This window comes from Chiloscyllium plagiosum, chromosome 25 (assembly GCF_004010195.1).
Source record: "Chiloscyllium plagiosum isolate BGI_BamShark_2017 chromosome 25, ASM401019v2, whole genome shotgun sequence".
NCBI classification, from domain to species: Eukaryota; Metazoa; Chordata; class Chondrichthyes; order Orectolobiformes; family Hemiscylliidae; genus Chiloscyllium; species Chiloscyllium plagiosum.
The window spans coordinates 25,509,220-25,531,857 of NC_057734.1; the positions used below are offsets into that span (position 1 = coordinate 25,509,220).

At 39.4% G+C, this 22,638-nt stretch overlaps 2 protein-coding genes across 9 annotated transcripts in view; one reads left to right on the forward strand and one right to left on the reverse strand.

The window, feature by feature from the left end:
- morn3 (MORN repeat containing 3) overlaps nucleotides 1-7,956 on the reverse strand; it is a 92,874-nt gene extending 84,918 nt beyond the window's left edge. Inside the window, exons 1-2 of one of the 3 annotated variants that reach the window (XR_006315387.1) lie at nucleotides 7,904-7,956; nucleotides 1,737-2,201 (exon numbers count right to left, since the gene is read on the reverse strand). Coding sequence is in view for 2 of the 3 variants with exons in the window: in XM_043715743.1 (XP_043571678.1) it covers nucleotides 1,737-1,881 (145 nt within the window). In the remaining variant the exon portion in view is untranslated. Of the gene's footprint in view, nucleotides 1-1,736; nucleotides 2,202-7,903 lie in introns of those variants that run through there. The other 2 variants (XM_043715743.1, XM_043715742.1) reach the window with 2 other exon arrangements.
- Nucleotides 7,957-7,973: 17 nt separating this feature from the next.
- The window catches only part of tmem120b (transmembrane protein 120B), a 69,906-nt gene continuing 55,241 nt past the window's right edge, over nucleotides 7,974-22,638 (forward strand). For 5 of the 6 annotated variants that reach the window (XM_043715741.1, XM_043715736.1, XM_043715735.1 and 2 more), the window contains exons 1-2: nucleotides 7,974-8,151; nucleotides 20,778-20,896. In XM_043715741.1, coding sequence (XP_043571676.1) covers nucleotides 8,065-8,151; nucleotides 20,778-20,896 — 206 coding nt within the window. In that variant the 5' untranslated portion in view covers nucleotides 7,974-8,064. Of the gene's footprint in view, nucleotides 8,152-19,476; nucleotides 19,555-20,777; nucleotides 20,897-22,638 lie in introns of those variants that run through there. The other variant, XM_043715740.1, reaches the window with a different exon arrangement.

Below are 22,638 nucleotides of genomic sequence, written 5' to 3' on the forward strand. Positions count from 1 at the left end.
AATGTAGGTGAGGAGTTCTTGGACTAAGGGGGACAGGACCGTGTCGAGGTATGCAGAGATGAGTTCGGTGGGGCAGGAGCAGCCTGAGACAATGGGTCGGCCGGGGCAGTCAGGTTTGTGCATTTTGGGCAGGAGGTAGAAACGGGCGGTGCGGGGTTGTGGGACTTTTATCTACCTTTTATCTTAGCCTGCTGGACACACTTTCCTCATTCCTGAAGAAGGGCTCATGCCCGAAATGTCGATTCTCCTGCTCCTTGGATGCTGCCTGACCTGCTGCGCTTTTCCAGCAACACATTTTCAGCTCTGATCTCCAGCATCTGCAGTCCTCACTTTCTCCACCCAGCATGGGTTCCAACTCCTGCCATTCTAGCTCAAACCTACCCCTACCCCAATCACACTAGCAAATGCTTGCTCTAGGTCATCAGTCCCAATCCTGCCCAGGTGTAAACTGTCCAGATTGTACTCGTTCCACCTTCCCCAGAATCTGACCCAATGTCCTAGGAATCTGAAACCTTCCCCTAGCATCTTTCCAGTCACAGATTCAACTGATATCCTGCCATTTCTAAACTGACTAGCATACAGCAGCAGTAGTTACCTTTAACATACCTGCATTATTTTTTCCCTTAATTAATTCCGTTATAGAGAGTAGCGTTCTACAGGTTCAAACAAGGACCATGATTTTTCCTTTAATTACAGAGGCTCAAGCATACAGCGCACAATTTCAAAATTTGTACACAGCAAAAAGTCTGGAGGTATTGTGAACAGGGAGAGAATTCAAAAGGACATAGAGAGACTGGTCAAATGGGCAATCAAGTGGCAGATGAAATTGGTTGCACAGAAACACAAATGGATACAGTTGAAGAAGAGTAAAGAACAGCAATACAAAAACAGCAAAGGGACTGTAAGTGCAGAAAGAACTAATGACAAATGTTGCACAAACCACTGAAAATGTCAGGTTAATTTAAGAAGGTGGCGCAAATGGAATATGGAATATGAAATCTGGACTTACAAAAGAAAGGAAGTTATGATGAATCTTTATAAAACACTGGTTTTGCTGCAACTAGAGTACTGTGTCCAAATAAGTGCAGCATGTATTAAGAAGAATCGAAATGCATTGGAGAGTATGCAAATATTGAGAATGGTTCTAGTGATGAAGAGCTTCAAGTTTCATGTATACATTGGAGGAGTTGGAGTACTTTAGAGGAAAGGCGGCTGACAGGATATTTGATAGAACTGATCAAAATCACGAGGAGTCTAAACACAATAGATAAAAAGCATTTTCAATGGCAGAAGGATGAAGAACCCAAGGACACTATTTTAAGGTAATTGGAAAATGAACCAAAGATAATATTACTTCTTTTAACAAAGTGAGAGGTTAGGATTTGGAATGCACTACCTGAGGTTGTCTTTTCAAAGCAGTGCCAATCATGGCTTTTAAGATAAATTGATTAAACACCAGCAAAGAGGGAGTTTGCTGGGCCAGCAGATGTTTGGAGTGGGGCAGGCCCAGTTGCTCTTGTGGAGAGCTATTGTGAATACGATGGGCTGAATGGCCTCTTTATGTCTCATATGCATTCTAAACTCGTGATTTAGTCAGTTTTCATTGCTTTTGAGAAATGCAGGACATTAAATACAAGCAATTCCTGTTTGGAGCCAATCTCAGCTATGTTTTTCAGTTTATTTTTAGAAATCATGTTTTGTAAAATGATGCACTGTAGGTTTTTTTTTAACCTTACCATGTTTTTTGTTGTCCCGCCACTCTCCAGTATATTCGTTCCCGCTTAATGAGTAGACGGTGCTTTTTAAACCATTTTTCTGCGCAATCCGATCCCACTCATGCCACCGATTTTCTTTGGGCTTCCGAGGCCTCAGAAATGGCATTCTTGTTTCAGAAACTCCGATGGAAGGATTCACTTGTTATGAAGGGGGCAGGGTGTTGCACGCACCCAGGGATCGAGACTGGATCTCTTCCGCTGTCTTGAAAGACGAGTTTAATCGAAATGAACCCGTTTTCACTCAAAATCCCTTCGCAAACAGGTATCGGAAAGACCAGCCAAAAATCGGCAGTCCTGCATATCAGCAACAGCGAGGCTGCAAACAGGATGTTTAACAACAATCCCCAAACTCGCTGACGCTCCTTGAGCGATAGTGTACGGCTGTTCCTATAGCAACAGAGACGGGCCTTGTGAATCGTCATGGGCCTTTTGGTATTTTCAAGTAAAACAAGAGCAAGGGAAAAATGTGAAAATACCGTCAAACCTTTTTTTTGTATGTGTGTGAAAAAGAGTAATTTTTTTTAAATAAGTTTTTTGATGGAGTAAGTCATGTCTCGGCCCAATCATTACCCCTGCTACAAGAAATAACATTAAAGCCAGCAAGCGGTTGCTAACCTTCAGGTCTGAAAGATAGCTCTTTGAATCATTTAAATACGAGCTATTGGATGTTCACATTATTCATTCATAAATGCAGAAGTATCACAAAACTGTTTTCTTTTTAAAGAAACAGAACCCCAAAATGGTACAAGTAGAGATTTGAAGAGTTGAACAATTTCCTTGGACATCACTCAAATTTTATACATCTTGACACCAAGTGGACTGGGGCGGGGGAGAGAGGGGTGACCTTATTTACGCCACCTTTCCCGATTACTCTCATTGAAATGTTTTTATTTATTTTGGTAGTTCTGATCACTCAAAGTTGATCTCAAATTTCCCCCCCAACCATCTTAAGTTACACTTTCAAAGGGGAAATTGTTTATATAAATATGTTTTCTTTTAAATATCTCTACAAGTTAGATAATTGTGTGCAGAATATTGCTGAATGATGAGTGGAAATTTCAAGGAAAATGTGTTCCAATTAGTTAAATAAGACCAGGTAACCAGATCAGTGGGTGTCATCAATAATTAATTTTCAGCTAAAAATCACACAACACCAGGTTATAGTCCAACATGTTTATTTGGAAGCACTAGCTTTCAGAGCGCTGCTCCTTCATCAGGTGGTTGTGGAATATAAGATCGTAAGACATAGAATTTATAGCAAAAGTTTACAGTGTGATGCAACTGAAATTGTATATTGAAAAAAACCTGGATTGTTTGTTAAATCTCTCAGCTTTTGGAACATGGTCATTCTATTCAATATATAATTTCAGTTGCATCACACTGTAAACTTTTGCTATAAATTCTGCATCTCACGATCTTATACTCCACAACCAGGTGAAAGTGCTCTGAAAGTTAGTGATTCCAAATAACCCTGTCGGACTCTAACCTGGATGTTGTGAGATTTTTAACTTTGTACACCCCAGTTCAACACCAGCATCTCCAAATCATTATTTTCAGCTGAATGTTTGGTGATTTTGAGTCATTTCTGATCAATATTCCGAAATAATTTAAGTAAGAATTGGATAAATGAAAGTAAATGAACCAAATGCTCAGAACAACCGCAGAGTTAAAAGTTTAAAATCATGAGGGGCATAGTATAGAAGAGGTTTTTTTTCCCTAGGATTGCGGAGTTCAAAATTTTAAGATGAGAGGTGATTTAAAAAGGATCTGAAGGCCAACTTTTTCACACAGAGGGTGGTTTGTATGTAGAATGAACTGCCAGAGGAAGTGGTAGATGCAGGTACAGTTACATTTAAAAGATATTTGGATAGGTACAAGAATTCAAAAGGTTTAAAAGAATATGGGCCCAAATGCAAGCAAGTGAGACTAGTTTAGTTTGGGAAACTTCGTCGGTATGGATGAGTTGGACCAAAGAGTCTGTTTCCATGCCTTTTACTTTATAAATATTAATACTATGGAGAGTGATAAAATACCAATAATGGGGATGTAATTTGAATTTGAACAGAAGTGGGAATTTAATATTCCTGAATACAGTATAACATTTTCATGAGAGACAAGAAGGAAAACAAGTGAGTACAGTTTGTATGGGATGAAATTACAGGATTGGAATTTAAAGATAATGAGTTGTGTTAAGATAAAATTGATGAGGAAGGTAAAGAACACAACGAGAAATTATGCAATCCTTGTGCATTCATTACAGGCCACCAAACAGTGGAGAAGTGATGCACAGGAAATACAGTTGAGAGATTAGGAGAATAATTGGGAAATAGTGATGATATGAGAAAATAACTGATTAGCCATAATCTCGAATGGTGGAGCAAACTCAAGGGACTGAATGGCCTACGACTATAACCTTATCCCTAAGCCCATAACATAGTTCGGTTCATTGCAAGAATGAAAAAAAGCATAATGATAATTAAGACTCAAAAGTAAGCTTCTAGAAAATGACAAAGCTCAGCAAGGTAAGAACAAATCTGGTCCAAACTAAATAGGTAGGAAAGTTAACCTATCTTGTGTCTATTTTTTCCACCTTTTTTCATTCTCTTCCCACTTCCATTCATGATTCTTCTGATGCTTCATGTCGGTTCCACAATTGTCAGTTTTCTGGCCCTACTCACCGTGTCTTCGCAATGGATGTGCAATCGCTCTGCATGTCTGTCCCCCATCAGGATGGTCTGAAGGCTCTCTGCATATTCTTTGAAAGGTTGAACAGTCCCAATCCACCACCAACCTCCTTCACCTGGCTGAGCTTGTTCAAACTTTAAACAACTCTTCCATTAAGTCGTCTCACTTTCTCCAAGTCAAAGATGTAGCTGTAGGTATTGACATAAGTCCCAGGTATTCCTTGTTTCAGACCTACTCAGGTCCCCATCTACAACTCTTTCTGTGATACACTGATGATCTGTGCATGCACAGTTGTACCCATGACATCTATCAGCATTACATTAAATTTTAAACTAGCTGCAAGTTCTGGGAAACTGTAGCAGCAGTTATTAACCAAATTGTAAGTTTGTTTGCAAATCAACGGTCTGATTACTATTAATTAGTCTGATCTCTACATGGGTGCAGCTCAACATTAAAATTATAACTTCAAGAGTTACATTACAGGAAACTTCCCTTTAGCAGAGATTTATTTTTGTGTTTTATTCACAAAGAAGTAAGTCAGCATGGAAAAGCACTTTATAATCTCAAGATAAAGCAAGTTTGTCTATTTACGCACAGAAAGATTCCTCATGGACTCTTGCCAAAGGTTAAAAAAAGGAAACTGATTCTATCTGGAAGCGAGAGGTTATTTTACCTATGACAGAACCAACAAGGTGGTGCTTGGGGATGCTCTCAATGCTGAGCCACAACTGATCTATTAGAATTTAATTGATCTTGCTCAACTGAGCAAATTGTTAAAAGTGAAATTTGTTTCTTATCGTCCCCAGATGAAAGCTTAGTAAATTGGGAAACAGTTCCACTTTCATAAAGCTGGATACAAATAGGGATTTTTGGCAACTTATTTTCACTCACAGGATGAGGGCATCGCTGACTAGGCCAGCATTTATATCCCATCCATAATTGCCCAGAGAGCATTTAAAAGTCAACCACATTGCTGTGGGTCTGGAGTCACATGTAGGCCAGACCAGGTAGGAAAGGCAGATTTCCTTCCCTAAAGGACATCAGTAAACCTGATGGATTTTTCTGACAATTGACAATGGTTTCATTGTCATCATTAGACTCTTAATTCCAAATATTTATTGAATTCAAATTCCACCATCTGCCTTGGTGGGATTTAAACCCAAGTCCGCAGAACATAGAACATAGAAAAGTACAACACAGAACAAGCACTTTGGCCCATGATGTTGTGCCGAGGTTTAATCCTAATGTAAAATATAATAACTTAACCTATGCACCCCTCAACTCACTGCTATCCATGTTGATGTCCAGCAGTCGCTTAAATGTCCCCAATGACTCTGCTTCCACCACCACAGCTGGCAACGCATTCCATACATTCACAACTCTCTGCGTAAAGAACCTATCTTTGACGTCTCCTTTATATCTTCCTCCTAATATCTTCAAACAATGACTCCTCGTACCAGTCAATCCTGCCCTGGGGAAAAATCTCTGGCAATTCTGAATCCAGATAGCCAAATCTCCCTGTATCCCATACTTGCTGACTTTATGAATGAGCCTACCATGGGGAACCTTATCAACTGCCTTGCTGAAGTCTATATACATCACATCCGCTGCTCGACCTTCATTGACCTGTTTTGACACCTCCTCAAAGAACTCAATAGGATTTGTGAGGCATGACCTGCCCCTCACAAAGCCATGCTGACTGCCTTTAATCAAGCTATGCTTTGCCAAATATAAATCCTATCCCTCAGAATTCTTTCCAAAACTTTGCTGACCACAGACATAAGACTGACTGGTCTGTAATTGCCAGAGATTTCCCTATTACCCTTTTTGAAAAGAGGAACAACATTCGCCTCCTTCCAATCCTCCAGTATGATTCCCGTGGACAGTGAGGAGGCAAGTATCCTTGCCAGCCGCTTAGCAACCTCCCTTCTCGCTTCCTGGAGCAGCCTAGGATAAATCTGGTCTGGCCCTGGGGACTTATCAATCTTAATGTTTTCCAAACTTTCCAGCATATCAACTTCATCAATCTTGATCTGGTCAAGACTATATCCCAGCTCCTCAAAGTTTTCAATCACAAAAAGTTCCTTTTCCTTGGTGAAAACCGAAGCAAAAAAACCATTTTAGGGCTTCCCCTGTCTGCTCAGATCCCACGCACAAGTTCCCTCCACTGTCCCTGATCGGCCCTACCTTCTCCCTGATCATTCTCTTATTCCTCACATATGAGTAAAATGAGTAATTAACATTACCTGCAAGGCTGGATTGACAGTCCAGCAATAATAACACAAGGCCATCACCTTCCCTATTACCCTTATCATACCCAAAAGAAGCAGGAAGCCGACATAACATCCCGATGGGAGTTGGGAACTACCCCTAAATGAAGAGTCGACATTATTCACAATATTCATTACATTGTTTGGGTGGGTTTGGCTTCAATAGATTATCCTTCTGGATCACATCAGTTCCTGAAATCTCCTGGAGGACAGTGTCAAGGATTGTAGAAGCACTGGATGGAGTCACATGTGACATGGATGATGGCTTGGTCCATTTAGACAAACATGACACTGGAGTGTAAGTTGTGTCATAATGCCTACAGGAAACAGGAGGTAGACTTAACTACAAATGCAAATTCTCACCAAATCTCATACTGTGGATGCTTCTTGTGCCCATGTTGATGCACAGAAGAGACCAACAATCAAGAAGTTTCCAGCCCCTTAGAATTTGATTGAGCTCCAGAGGTTCTTGTATAGTAAACCAAATCATAAAGTTCTTGCTCAACGTAACTGTTTGTAAATGAGACATTATGATGAAAAACTGTTCATTCTGAGAGTCCTGGGACTTGACAACAATTGCATCAAAAACATCTGGGAATCACAAAATGTCATACCAAAAGCAAGATATTCTGTCAAGTGGACAGGTTCCCACTATCTTCAGAAAAGATCACATGAAGTTGTATTACTTGTACAATTCATTGTCAAGAGACAAGAGAACTTCATTGTCATCATCTTTGCATCATGTCCACATAAATATCTTGGGATGAAACTCTGAACACAAAAGTAAAATGTTATTGATAGTAGTGGACTGTTATGCCATTTAGATAGAAATTAAGTTATGGCAAAACCACATGCCTGAAGGAGATCTTATCACTACATGAAATGTGGGAGATGAGGCATCCTTGGGGCATTGTACATGCTCATATGGCTGGAGTCAATGCAAGTTTCTGGTTCCAGACAAACATCAGTGGCACTAGCTTACTGTGCCAGTTTAGTGGCAGGAGATATGTTGATAAAGAACTAACTGTGCCAGTGCAGTGGCAGGTGATACACAGACAAAAGGTTTACTGTGCCAATGTGGTGGCAGGATAGAGTTGATGCTTTCCTAACCTCCATTGACTCTGTTAAGTACCTTGTAGCAGCACAACGAACGTTATAACCGGAAGCAAATACCTGTACTCCAGCCATGATTGCGGCCTGCTAAGCTGCCGAGTATCTTTGCCCCCTGCCCTGTCTGCCTTGGTATAAAGCAGGCAGTTTGCTGGAGGGTGAGGAGCTGCTGCAGTGGGATCGGCTGACGTCACGGCGCTATCCCAGCAGTCCCGGTGCAGCGCATGTATTGCGGAGCCGAGTGGACAATGTCACTGCTGCGGTGCCAGGCTGAATGGGAAGAGTTGGATAAAGAATTCAAACAGCTGCAGGTAAACGGCAGCGTCTAGTCTGGAAGGATCGGTCCGACGAAGCGGAGGCGATTGTCTTTTGTCCGGCGACCTCGCTCCGTCGATGCTTTTTATTTGAAATGGGGTTAAATTGTTCTGTCAGGCAGCTGTTAGTGTTCGTGTCACATTGGGGTTGGGGCCCCCTTTGTCTCAGTCTCCTTCCTGTGGAACCAGCTTTCAGCAAGGTCGAGACTAATATGCTTTTGTCAAATAACGGTCTATATTGTGTTCTGATGTCGCCTGTGTACCGTTTGGCTATAAATCTCTTGCTTGCTCCAACCAGCCGCTGTACCATGTTGGAGAATATTGTATTGAACATTTCCTGTATTAGTTGATTAGTGCACGTTATTGTACTGCCAATTCATTCTATTACCAGCACATAATTTCTATGCAGTATCATTATACACAAGTGCATATGTAGAATGACAGTTAAGAGCATCGTGAAGTATTTAAAATTGGGTGGTTGAGTCTGTAGTAGTTTCATTGTCAGGATATAGTGCTATCAGTGGTTTTAAAACGGAATAAGATATTTTTTAAAAGCCTGGCTTGCAAGTTAAGCATTTACAGTTGGCTAACAACCCTCATTGAGGTTTGACTTTAGAGTACAGTATCAAGCAATTAAGATTTAAAATCTACTTTTGATAACCATACAAATACCAAATGTAATCTTAAAACATAGTATAAATTTGGAAATGTTACCTGAGATTGTTTTGTATAGTAATAAGTCTTTAGGGTGTGATTATGCAGAATTTGCTTATTAGTGAGGGTCTAAAATTGACATAGAAATTTGAAAATCAGTCCCAGAATATCCTAAATAGTGTGATGCACCTCAAGTTAATTAGAATCAATCAGGTTGTATGAGAGTATATTTGAGGTTTTAATTAGCATAAGAACATCTTTTAAAAAGGAGCAGGAGTATGCCATTCGACCCCTCAAGCCTGCCCAGCTAACAAGATCATAGCTGATCAGCCAGGCCTCAACTCCTCTCGCGCCATCTCATCACAAACCTCAACTCCACATTGAACCTAAACTATTTCAAAAATTTATCTACCTCTTTAAATATTTTCAGTAATCTAGCCTTCACATATCAGTGCAGTTGTCATAACTCTAACATTGTATGTAATCATGCAAAGTATATTTTGTAAAATGCTTGAAGACCAATCTTGATGGCAGCAAAGGTTTATCTTTGAGCCACAGAAACCAGAAAGTCCTGTGATAAGTTAACTATTCCAGGATTGGTTGCTTTGCAAGAAGAAAATCAGGCACTATTTCCCCTCTTGATTACAATCCATCTGACCTGAAGAAAAAGCATGCATTTTTAAACCAGTGCCATTCAGATATGGGAGTATACTACAGCAACAGTCAAGTCCCTCGTGAGAGGAGAGATTTAGAAACCAAAATGATGTTCAATTGAAACAGTTCCATGTGTTTACACATTTAAGTTTCACATTTGTACACGAACAGAAAATTGTTTCACTTTGTTTGAATAAATAATTTACTTATAAAACAGTATGTGCTGTCAAGTTAATTACTGAGAATGTTCTGTAAAAGTCACAGACTAAATGAACTGAACCAAAGCTATTGTAAATACAGTTTAGACACCATTGCTTCCAAATTTACTCATATGGAGTAAATGTCATATGGAGATAGAACTAAAACCTGTGCTGTCAGATTTTGATCTGATCCTTGCTCAGTAGTTCTTGTTTTTATCAATTGAGATTCTTTTGAGGACATGATTCAAAGTCCAGCGACACTATCATTTTATAATCAGGGACTTGTAACCTTTGATGGCAGGTGAAATGTTCATTTCCACTGGATCTCTAAATAACATTGACATCTTTTTATATTTTAATAAAACCTATCCCTTCCTAAATCTGGAAGTTGTCATTTTGTTTTCTGAAAATGTATTTACAAGATTTAAAACATTTATGTAAATATGATATTCAAATGTTTTGTAGGGAACATTCAGTGCAGATATTTCTTCCAGATGTATTAAAGGGCTGATGTAAATTCAGAGACGCAGAGGAACACTAACAGTTACCTAGTTCCTAACAAGTAATGTTGCACCAGGGTGTTTGGATGTCAATAAAAAAAATTGTGATGCAGTGTGTCCTCAGGGGCACATCTGTCTGAATTGTCTTGGCCTAAGTTCTCAATGTGTGTAACAAAAATGAGAACGTGAGTTTGGCATAGCAGCTCTAACAGGATACTTTTTTTTGGTGGGGGCTGAAGAGATGTGTGGAAAATAGTCCTTGATGTTATGCATTTGATTTTATTTTTGACGTGGAATGGGAGACTTTAAAAAAGCTGTCTTTTCGTCTGTCAGGTAACTGCTGCATCAAATTAACTGCAGTTAAAATTGAAATGCACCAGATGTTTAATAAGACACATTCACAAAGACTGTTAATTATAATTAGACTTGCTGCTATGATGTCATAATGAAAGCAGTCTATTTTTTAAAAACTTTCTTACACTCTTTCATTGGGCGTTTGCTCATTCCTGGCAAAAACACAAGCCACACCTTCTGTGTCAAATTGGGCATAAATTATTCTTTATTTTAAATTTGCAGGTACATACTTTAATATATTCATGCACAAGTTAAACGTGGATATATAGGATTTGCTTCAGTTTAACTCCAGGATCCTGAATAATTAAGAGAAAGGCAAGTAGTGAAGAATGCATTTATTGTTGAAAGATTTACGTCAAAATCTTCTGTGTCCAAATATCCTAATTCTTGGATTTGATGTCTGTTTCCAGTTATAGAGACATTATCATAGAGACGTATAGCACAGAATCAGACCCTTCAGTCCAACTCGTCCATGCCGACCAGATATCCCAACCCAATCTAGTCCCACCTGCCAGTACACGGCCCATATCCCTCCAAACCCTTCCTATTCATATACCCATCCAGATGCCTTTGAAATGTTGCAATTGTACCAGCCTCGTCCACTTCCTCTGGCAGCTCACTCCATACACGTACACTCACTCTGTGTGAAAATGTTGCCCCTTAGGTCTCTTTTATATCTTTCCCCTCTCACCATAAATCTATGCCCTTTAGTTCTGGACTCCCCGACCCCAGGGAAAAGACTTTGTCTATTTATCCTATCCATGCCCCTCATGATTTTATAATCATCTATAAGGTCACCCTCAGCCTCTGACACTCCAGGGAAAACAGCCCCAGCCTATTCAACCTTTCCCAATAGATCAAATCCTCCAACCCTGGCAACATCCTATCATTTTATAGTCCAACAGGAAGGAGACCAGACTATGCAATATTCCAACAGTGCCCTAACCAATGTCCTGAGCTGCTGCAACATGACCTCCCAATTCCTGTACTCAATACTCTGACCAATAAAGGAAACCATACCAAACTCTTCCTTCACTATCCTATCTATCTGCGACTCCACTTGCAAGGAGCTATGAACCTGCACTCCAAGGTTTCTTTGATCAGCAACACCTCCTAGGACCTTAACCATTAAGTGTATAAGTCCTGCTAAGATTAGCTTTCCCAAAATGCAGCACCTCTCATTTATCTAAATTAAACTCCATCTGCTATTCCTCAGCCCATTGGCCCATCTGATCAAGATTCCTTTGTAATCTGAGGTAACCTTCTTCATGTTGTACATGAACAGAAAATTGTTTCACTTTGTTTTAATAAATAGTTTACTTATAAAACAGTATGTGCTGTCAAGTTAATTACTGAGAATGTTCTGTAAAAGTCACAGACTAAATGAACTGAACCATAGCTATTGTAAATGCACTTTAGACACCATTGCTTCCAAATTTCCAAATCCACTACACTTCCAACTTTGGTGTCATCTGCAAACTTACTAACTACACCTCCTTATGCTCACCTCCAAATCATTTATATAAATGACAAAAAGTAGTGGACTCAGCACCGATCCTTGGGGCACTCCACTGGTCACAGGTCTCCAGTCTGAAAAACAACCCTCCACCACCACCCTCTGTCTTCTACCTTTTGAGCCAGTTCTGTATCAAATGGCTAGTTCTCCCTGTATTCTATGAGATCTAACCTTGCAAACCAGTCTCCCATGGGGAACCTTGTTGAATGCCTTACTGAAGTCCATATGGATGCCCTCATCAATCCTCTTTGTTACTTTTTTGAAAAACTCAATCAAGTTTTATGAGATCTAACCTTGCAAACCAGTCTCCCATGGGGAACCTTGTTGAATGCCTTACTGAAGTCCATATGGATGCCCTCATCAATCCTCTGTTACTTTTTTGAAAAACTCAATCAAGTTTGTGAGACATGATTTCTCACACACAAATCCATATTGACTATCCCTAATCAGTCCTTGCCTTTCCAAATACATGTACATCCTATCCCTCCTGATTCCCTCCAACAACTTGCCCACTACCCACATCAGGCTCACCGATTTATAGTTCCCTGGGCTTGTCCTTGCCACTTTTTAAAAATAGTGGCACCACGTTAGCCAACCTCCAGTCTTCTGGCACCTCACCTGTGACTATCAATTATACAATTATCTCAGTAAGAGACCCAGCAGTCACTTCCCTTACTTCCCATAGAATTAGAGGGTACACCTGATCAAGTTATTATGCTTTAATTTTCATTTTCCTTAAAAGGTTTTGTTCTGTTTTGTGGTGATGTATAGGTCTGTTAGTGCACTGAACATTTATGAGTTTCAGGACATAAAGATTTTCTGACCAGAAGTAGAACTTTCAAGCTTCTGCACTACAATAGAAATTTTGGCCTTTTTATCGGCCGTAGCTAAGATGTGGAATCTAGAGAATGGAAAGGTAACAGTGACCATATTTAACAGCCCAGGTAAGAAAATTGAGCATAATGAAATATCTTTTTATGTAATTTACATTTTTTAAAACAACTAGGAACATACCTTCTGAAATATTTTAAAAATACACCAATCTATGGCAAGACATTAGGTACTATGTGAATGGTTTTATGTCTTGGATCTCTGTAACGTGTTTGCATTTTAACCCAGACTCATTTAATTATCTGATCTCAAATGGGAAAAGCTGGAATTTGTTGTCCATGCTTAAGCTGACCCTAGATTAAAAGTTAAACAAATATTCAATTTGTATAATAAAGTGGAGCTGCTTGCTTACTTAATTAAGACTGTATTATTGAGGACGAGTGTCACTTCTGAGTCTGCCCAGATAAAATTAGCATGTTTCCACCCCTGTTGAACCTTTAGTGAATCAGTTGATTTTTATACAGTCTGTCTGTCTTCATGGTAATATATTTTAGGGCGAAACCTGAAGCTATCAAGTTTTGAATCTGAAAAGAACAAGTTAATTAGAAAAGATGCTGCCTGAACTGCTGTGCTCTTCCAGCACCACTAATCCAGAATCTGGTTTCCAGCATCTGCAGTCATTGTTTTTACCTAATTAGAAAAGACAGACAAGAGCATTTCAGAGAACGAAGTAACTCTGAAGAATTAAACTGCATTTATTTCAGTGCAAGGGGACTTGCAGGTAAGGCTGATTAACTCAGGACATGTTTGGGAACAAGGGATTGGGATGTCATAGCTATTACAGGAACTTGGCTGAGAGTTGGGCAGGACTGGCAACTCAGTGTTCCGGGTTTCAGATGCTTTCGGGAGACTGGAAAGGAAGGCAAAAGGCAGGGGTGGTATTTCTAATTTAAGGAAAACATTACTGCTGTAACTAGAGACAATATTTCTGAATAAGTGTACAGTGAAAATTTATGGATTGAAATTAGAAATAAGAAAGGGATAATCACTTTAATGGGATTGTACTATTAACCCCCACCCAATAGTCAGGAAAAGTGTGGAGCAGATATGTAGAGAGATCTTAGAATACATGTAAGCATAATGTTGTAATGGTAGGTGATTTTAATTTTGCAAACATTGACTGAGTTACCATAGTGTTAAATGTTTGGATGATGAAGAGTTTATTAACTGTATTTTTAAGAAAATTTTCTCCATCAATATATGAATCTTCCTACTAGAGAAGGAGCAAACTAGACCTTCTATTGGGTAATAAGACAGGACAAGTGACTGAAGTGATAGGGAACACTTTGGGTCTAGTGATCGTAATTCTATTTGCTTTAAAAGACTTGTGGAAAAGGATGAGATTACCATAGCAGTTAAAGGTTTTAGTTGGAGTAAAGCAAATTTTAATGGGATGAGCCAAGAACTTTCAGAAGTTGATTTGGAGTAGACTGTTCACAGGTAAAGAGACATCTGATGTGGGAGGCTTTCAAAAGCATGGTAACGAGAATTCAGGGTCATATATTTCTGTTAGGGTAAAAGGCAAAGCTGATCTGATTAGAGAACAATGCTTGAATAAAGACTATTGAAGTTCTAGGCAAGAATAAAAAAAACTTATTAGATGTAGACAACTGGGTTCAAATGTATCTCTTGAACACTATAGAGGCATTCTTAAGAGTGAGATCAGGAAAGAAAAGAGACCATATGAGAGAGCATCGGCAGATAAGGTTAAGGATAATCCAAAGAGATTCTACAAGCACATTAAGAGCAACTAAAGAGCGAGTAGGGCACCTTATAACATTGAAGATGGGAGAGATATTAAATGAATATTTTCAGTTTTTACTATGGAGAAAGAAATGGAGGCTAGAGAATGCAGGGAGATAATTTTGATTTTTGGAAACTGTTCACATTTCAAAAGAGGAAGTGCTGGAGGTTTTAGAAAATATAAAAGTGGGTAAGTTTCTGGGACCTGATGTACTGTATACCAGGATATTTGTTGGAAGTCGGGGAAGAAAAAGCCCCTTGCAGAAATACGTGTGTCACCTATAACTATGGGTGAAGTGCCGGATGACTGGAGTGTCTAATGTTTATCTTTGTTTAAGAAGGGATGTAAAGGAGAAGTCTGTGAACTACACCTTAGTCTGAATTTGGTAATACGCAAATTGTTGGAGGTGATTCTGAATGATGGAATTTATATGCACTTGAAAAGACAAGGAATGATTGGGTGTAGTCAGCATAGTTTTGTACGAGGGCAATTGTGTCTCAAACACCTGATTTGAGGTTTCTTTTGAGGAAGTAACCAAGAAAATTGAGAGCAGAAAGGTAGATATTACGAGCTCTAAGGAGAGGCTGAGCAAAATTAGGTTGTTTTCTCTGACATGGCAGAGGCTGAGGACAGACCTGATAGAAGTTTACAAAGTTATGAGAGGCGTATATCAGAATCTTTTTCCCAGGGCTGAAATGTCTAATACTAGAGGGCATGCATTTTAAAGTAAGAGTAGGAAAGTTCAAAGCATTGATGTACAGAAAAATCTTGGGGTCAGAGTGATAGCTCCCTGAAAGTGGCAACACCAGTAAATAGGGTAAGATTTTTTTAGTTGTAGGTGTCTGGATTGTGCTGCCAGGGGTAGTTGTAGAGACAGCTACGATAACGTTGTTTAAAATGCTTTTCGACTGGAAGGATATGGACCATGGGCGTGCAGAAGGGATTGACTTAATTTGGTGTCATGTTCGGCACAACATCATGGGCTGAGGGGCATTTTCTTGTGCTGTACTGTTTTGTGTTCTATGTAGCCAGGCTGGGTTGTACAGGGTGTTGGTGAGGCCTCTTCTGGAGTACTGTGTCCAGTTCTGATCACCTTGTTATAAGAAAAATATTATTAAGCTGGTGAGGGTTCAGAGATTTAACAGAATGTTCAGGAGTGGAGATTTTTGCATGAAGAAAAGCTGAATAGACTGGGACTTTTTTCACCAGCATGTAGAAGGTTGAGAGTTAACCTTTTTTATATAGGGGTTTACAAAATCATGAGGGGTTTAAATAATGTGAATGGCAGATGTCTTTTCCCTAGAGTGTGGGATTTCAAGACGAGGGGGCATATTTTTAAGGTGAGAGGCGAAAGATTTTAAAGACATGGGGACATTTTTTTAAACAGTGGCTTGTGTGTGGAATGAACTTACTGAGGAAGTGATGGATACAGGTACAATTAATTTTTAAAGCACATTTAGCTAAGTACATTAATAAGAAATGTTTGGAAGTTTATGGGCTAAGCTCAGGCAGATAAGACCAGTTTAGTTTGGGATTTTGGCCAGCTCAGACTGAAGGGTCTGTTTCTGAGCTGTATCTGACTCTACCAGAGTTAGAAAATTAAATTTTTGCACTGTTCTATTGTGAATTTTGAACTTGTGATTTTTGTTTTTGTTGCTGTCACTATTCTGCGTTCGTAACCATTTAGAAATCTTTCTAATACCTACAAGGTGGCCCTTGTTAAGTTTGGGCTGTCTGGTAGTTTGAACAGACAAATCCTTTCAATTTGGTAGGAAACTTGTCATCCCGGTTTTCCCCCCCTCAGTCAAAGCAAAACAGTTAGTATAGTTTTACTTCCTCCATCTTTATTCTGGGCCCTGGAGGGAGATAGAACGATCGCCCATGTGCACAGAGACATGAGTTTTGGTCTTCTCTGGAATAGCAGTTTCTTAATTAATTATATAGTCATTTTACAGGGAGGAGCATCCAGATAGGGCAACCTACATATTGATTGGGTGACCATTACAATCAGCGAGTGACAATAGTAAAGATTAAGTCATCTGTTGTTCTGCAATGGATGTTCTTAACCTTTTCCTGGCTTCACATAATGAATACTTTTCACCTTGTTAACAACTCACATACTGAATTCTTCCAATATTGTTAAATGGCTCTACATAATGAATGCTTTTCCACCTTATTAATATATTACCCTTGCCTCCACCACCCCATTGTTTTTTTTTATTTTATTAAACAAATTACAAAACAGTTTACAAAAAACATTGACAGCTGTACACAAAAGATAGCAGTTTTACAAGGGAGAGGAGCAGCAAAGCTAGGCCCCGAACCCTAGCAAAGCTAGGCCCCGAACCCTACCATTCAACCATTTTACAGGGAGAGGAGGACAAACCTCAAATACCACCCCATTGTTAACTGCAAGTTTTATTTGATCGGAATCATGCTCAGCTGAATCTCTTGTTTCACAAAACTCAAAATTTAACTCTTTCCCTACCTGCTCATAGCCATACACATTCTCAAACTAACACTCATCAAGGCCATTGGCCAATGAATATAGCAGAAGACCTTTCTTTCCTTCAAAGCAGAGTAACTTTATTGTAATATTTTAGACAGCCATATTTCAAGTGTGCCTTTCTTAACAATATCAATATCAATAACAATATCTTGACTGTGAGTAACAAAAGTGAAGTGACCAACTCAGTAAATAAAAATAAACATAGATGACATGATATCACCAAAGAAAGCTAAATCGGTGTAGGGCTTGCAGTATACAGCACATGGAACTATTGTCTGCGAAAGGTATACATTGAATAACCTACTTGGTATGTTTCTGTATTAAAAGCCAACTTATTCAGTGATCAACTCTCTTGAATGTTATTACACTAATTGCCAGATCCCTTGACAAATTGTGTTGTACAGTAAGAAGAATAATGAAATGATCTGTAGAAATGTTTACACAAACTCACTTTAATGTTAGTAAAACTTGTGCCAGAATTTTAAATTTCTGAATTAGTCAATTTGTATTGTTTGTGACATAATGATTCTTTTTTCAAAGAGTGTATAATATTGCAACAAAGGACTTGCAGCTATGCAATTCAGAACAATGTGTTAATTCTTCAGTATCCCATGTTGTAAACAACTCCTTTTTTTTCACAAGCAAGTAATATTTGCTGTGTCCATATTTCTCTCAATTTGCACTAAAGTTGTTATTCAATACACAAGTCACCAAAGTTTTTGGGTGAAGATTTGTAGCTCGGGTGCTCGTTGTTGTGGTTCTGTTCGCCGAGCTGGAAATTTTTGTTGCAAACGTTTCGTCCCCTGTCTAGGTGACATCCTCCGTGCTTGGGAGCCTCCTGTGAAGCGCTTCTGTGGTGTTTCCTCCGGCATTTATTGTGGCCTGTCCCTGCCGCTTCCGGTTGTCAGTTTCAGCTGTCCGCTGTAGTGGCCGGTATATTGGGTCCAGGTCGATGTGTTTGTTGATGGAGTTTGTGGATGAGTGCCATGCTTCTAGGAATTCCCTGGCTGTTCTCTGTTTGGCTTGCCCTATAATGGTAGTGTTGTCCCAGTCGAATTCATGTTGCTTGTCGTCTGCGTGTATGGCTACTAAGGATAGCTGGTCGTGGCATTTCGTGTGTAATTGATGTTCATGAATGCGGATCGTTAGCTGTCTTCCTGTTTGTCCTATGTAGCGTTTTGTGTAGTCCTTGCGAGGGATTTTGTACACTACATTAGTTTTGCTCATGCTGGGTATCGGGTCCTTCGTTCTGGTGAGTTGTTGTCTGAAGTTGCATCAAGACACTATTCAAAAGGGCCACAACACACTGCAGCACACCAGAACTGCAAAAAGAGGAAGAGGAACACCTGTACAAGGTATTCGCCAAAAACGGATACCCGTGCAATTTCATCAACAGATGCCTAAGAGAAAGACAACAGAACGAGAACATGCCGCAACCCAAAGGACTAGCCACACTACCATACATCAGGAGTATTTCAGAGCAGCCAGACTAGTGCGACCACTAGGACTTATAACAGCACACAAACCAACAGCCACCCTCAGAGAACAACTCACTAGGACAAAGGACCCGATACCCAGCATGAGCAAAACTAATGTAGTGTACAAAATCCCATGCAAGGACTGCACAAAACACAGATGACAAGCAACATGAATTCGACTGGGACAACACGACGGGCAAGCCAAACATAGAACAGCCAGGGAATTCCTAGAAGCATGGCACTCATCCACAAACTCCATCAAGAAACACATCGACCTGGACCCAATATACCGGCCACTACAGCGGACAGCTGAAACTGACAACCGGAAGCGGCAGGGACAGGCCACAATAAATGCCAGAGGAAACACCACAGAAGCGCTTCACAGGAGGCTCCCAAGCACGGAGGATGTCACCTAGACAGGGGACGAAACGTTTGCAACAAAAATTTCCAGCTCGGCAAACAGAACCACAACAAACACAAGCCACCAGCTACAAATTGCTAATTGGAAATGGCCAATTAATGTTTTTAATTAGTAATAGGCATTTGTTATTAGGAATGTGATATCGACTCATGTGCACAGGTTTATTTTTGTGTGTACATCAACCTCTTTTTGTGCATTTGTTGGTAAAATAATAAAAATATTGTGCAAGTCCACTTTATTTGGCTATTGTGTATAAATTATTGGTGTGTAGACTGGCTGCAAACATCTGATTTCAGTACAATGGTAAAACTGGCAACTGTTTATGGAGTGGACCTGTTGTCATGGCCAGCTTAAACAATCAAAGTCAGTGCTCCAGGCCAGAAGGCAAACTGAACAAAGAACTGACTTCTTCAATAAGGCCTTCATACTAATAGGAATTGCCATAGATGGAAAGCAGTGTTTGGAATGGCATGTCTCATGTGAGTTCACATTTTCATCAAGCACTCTGAAGTAAACAAAACCTACAAGTTGAAATTCTTCCTAGAATTCCCCACATTTGTAACACTATAAAATCTTTTTGCATTGAATGGTTGAGGTTTTTTGATTAGTTAAATTTACCTTGCATGTATTTGTTAGTTTTTTTTTTAAACTAGAGCTAGTCCATGTGGTAACAATGTTGCCCTAGCTTCACCTGTGGTTAGTACATGATTTTCTGTTGGACAACAATGCTCTCAAGAAAAATATCATTCCTTTACAAAATATACTCAAATGATAGTAATTCCCTCCCTGCACTCTGAAACAAAAAAAAATTAGTTTTATGCCATTCAGATTATCATTTTTGCAGTTTGATAAGGGATTAGTGTTTTGTAATGACTAAGACATTTCTCCAGTACTTTAGTTTGGTTAACCTCCAGGAGATAAAATCAGCGAGCATGTCACAACTCCCTCAAGAGTCAAGTCTAAACTGGACAGATGGTGGGTGTTGGTTAGCTCAGTTAGCTGGACAGCTGGTTTATGATACTAACTGTGTGGAATCCATTCCACACTGGCTGAAGTTACCATGAAGGATTCTCCTGCTCGGCCTCTCCCCTCAACTAAGTGTGGTGACCCTCTGATTTATACCACTACCAGTTGGAAAGAATGATTCCCTCTCACTATCTTCCATTAGAAAGCAGTAAAACAAAACGTGAAACTGGCAATATGCTTTACATTGAGGTTTGGTGGAGTTAGAGCAAAACCCGATATTTCAATCCAACGCATGTGAATGTTTAAATATTTGAACATCTTACTTTATCAGAGTTGCAGATTAAAGCTAACCTCTTATCTTAGTAAGGGTTCTTTTAAAACTTGTCGTCATTATTACACTTATTTCACTAAAAAGGCAGTTGAGGTGACGAGGTCGTTAGGTGGGGGAGAAAAGTACCAAGATATTTTGTGCGTCTTACATGTTTTTATTCACATTTTTCAGCTATTTTATTCATTTTGTCCTTGAATCTTAACATAAACATGAAGTTATGGTCCATGCACCAGATTTTGCTAAACAACTGTTAAGATGATGGGTGGTTAAACTCCGTTCCTTTTTGGCTTTAAATACTAAAACGTTGCAGTTATATTTTCATCATGGTGATTTTTTTTTCAAAAAACGTTTTGTTTTGCCCATGAATTAACGTGTAGAGTGTATCATTTTATTTGTCTTTTCTAGGAAACACACAAAGTATATAGACAAAAGCTTGATGAACTTTCGAGCCTTCAAATTATCTGCAGCAACTCGATAAGTAAACAAAAAAGAAGAATAAAAGATCTTGCGTGCAATCTCCGAAGGTAAGCAAACTAATGATAACCATGTGGAGGTACTCTTAAATGCTCTTTTGTAAAGAAATTGTGATATGCATTTTATTTTAATGGAAAATCGGACTTAATTGTGAAAATAAATCAGTTGAGCAACTCTAGCTGCTTTCATATCCTAATTTCTAAAAGTTGCTGGTCAATTTATGTTGCTGTGCCACTTGCTTCATAGGACATCAGCATCTCACCCTTGCCTCCCTGTTAATTTTAAGAACTTTCTGAATTTCCACATCACTTGTTGCAGCTAATTTAGTAGACAATTCAAGTCTGGCAATCGAGTGTAAGCACCTTTTTTAACAATAAGATCATTGTTAACATAATCATCCATCTTAACTGCAGTGTTTCACAACGTATTCATCTGGACTTTTTTTAAACTTTTGGACTAATCTCTTCCAATCTGCAAATATGTGGTCATAGTTTAATAGCTTTTTGACATAGCTACTAATAAGGTCTCACTCTCTGAATCACAGCATGGTTAAATTGGCTCCTTTTAAAATAAATATATTTTGGCTGGGGAAATTGACCCTTTTTTAGACTGACTGACTGACTGACTGACTTTGCAACCAACCACAGGAGAAGTTGAATAAAAAAGGGAGCCAATTGATCCCTTCTGATCTAGAAGCATAACCATTTGGGGATATCCGAACCAAACTTTTCTGAAGTTGGGAACCCTTCCCTGGGGCCAGCATCTGAAAATGCAAATTAGCACCAAATCTTGAATGTTTCCAGATAGACTGAAAGTTCATTTGTCTTTAATTGAAAAGATCAGTATTTGACATTGTTGCTTGAGTGCTTAACTATGGGGAATAGAAATTTGTTTTTTCCATTTTGGATAATGGAGGTATACCTCTTTCCAAGCACCACTTCCCCTTGGCTGCCATGACCTACATCGCAGCCAAAGCCTGGAGGAGAATTGGCAGAGATCTTCTGGACATAACGAGGGTGGGAGCAGACTCTGGGAGCTGCAATTGGGGTGGCATTCTGTACTGCTCGCCACGTATTGTAGCTCCAAGGTTTTGCAGACTTCATTGAGTAAGTTGGAGAGCCTGATAATTGGACAAATGTGAAATTGGGCAAGCAGTAGAGTGTACCTTTAGTGACGTTTAGCAGGCAGGATTCCAGGGAGGGGGCAGGTGCAGTGGGGTTCAATTCTCCTTTCTGGAATACTTGAAAACACCATTACAATTTGGTTGTGGACCAGTAACTTTTGTAGAAATTTTCAGTACCTGTGGGGCACCAGGATAGTTTGTTCCTGTAAGTCTATTGGAAAGGCCAGGCTATTGAGTAGGTGGGGGCTGCAGGAAGAAGGATGAGACTTGGGAAGATAACTTGTGGTCAGAGTTGAGGGGGTAGCTGTAAGAGAAATGTGTGTGTGGAGGGGAGGGGCTGATTTACTGCCTGTGTGTTTGGAAGAGGGATTTGACTGAACCTCTATCGCCAGAGAAAATGAAAAGCTTGGTTGAAACATATGAATACATAAATTGCATTTTAACAGAACTTTAAAGGCAGATGGTCATATGTGTTATATGTTGATCTTTTAATATGCAAAATTTTACGATGTAAATGCTATTATGCTTTATTGTTCCGACTTGGCTGCTGTCTGAGGTAAATTTAATTTCTGAGCCTTTTTAAAAGTATGTGTTTGTGTAAGCTTCATAGGTTTTTTTTCTGAGGTTTCACACACTAGATGCAATTCGCAAACACCAAATTCTGACCCT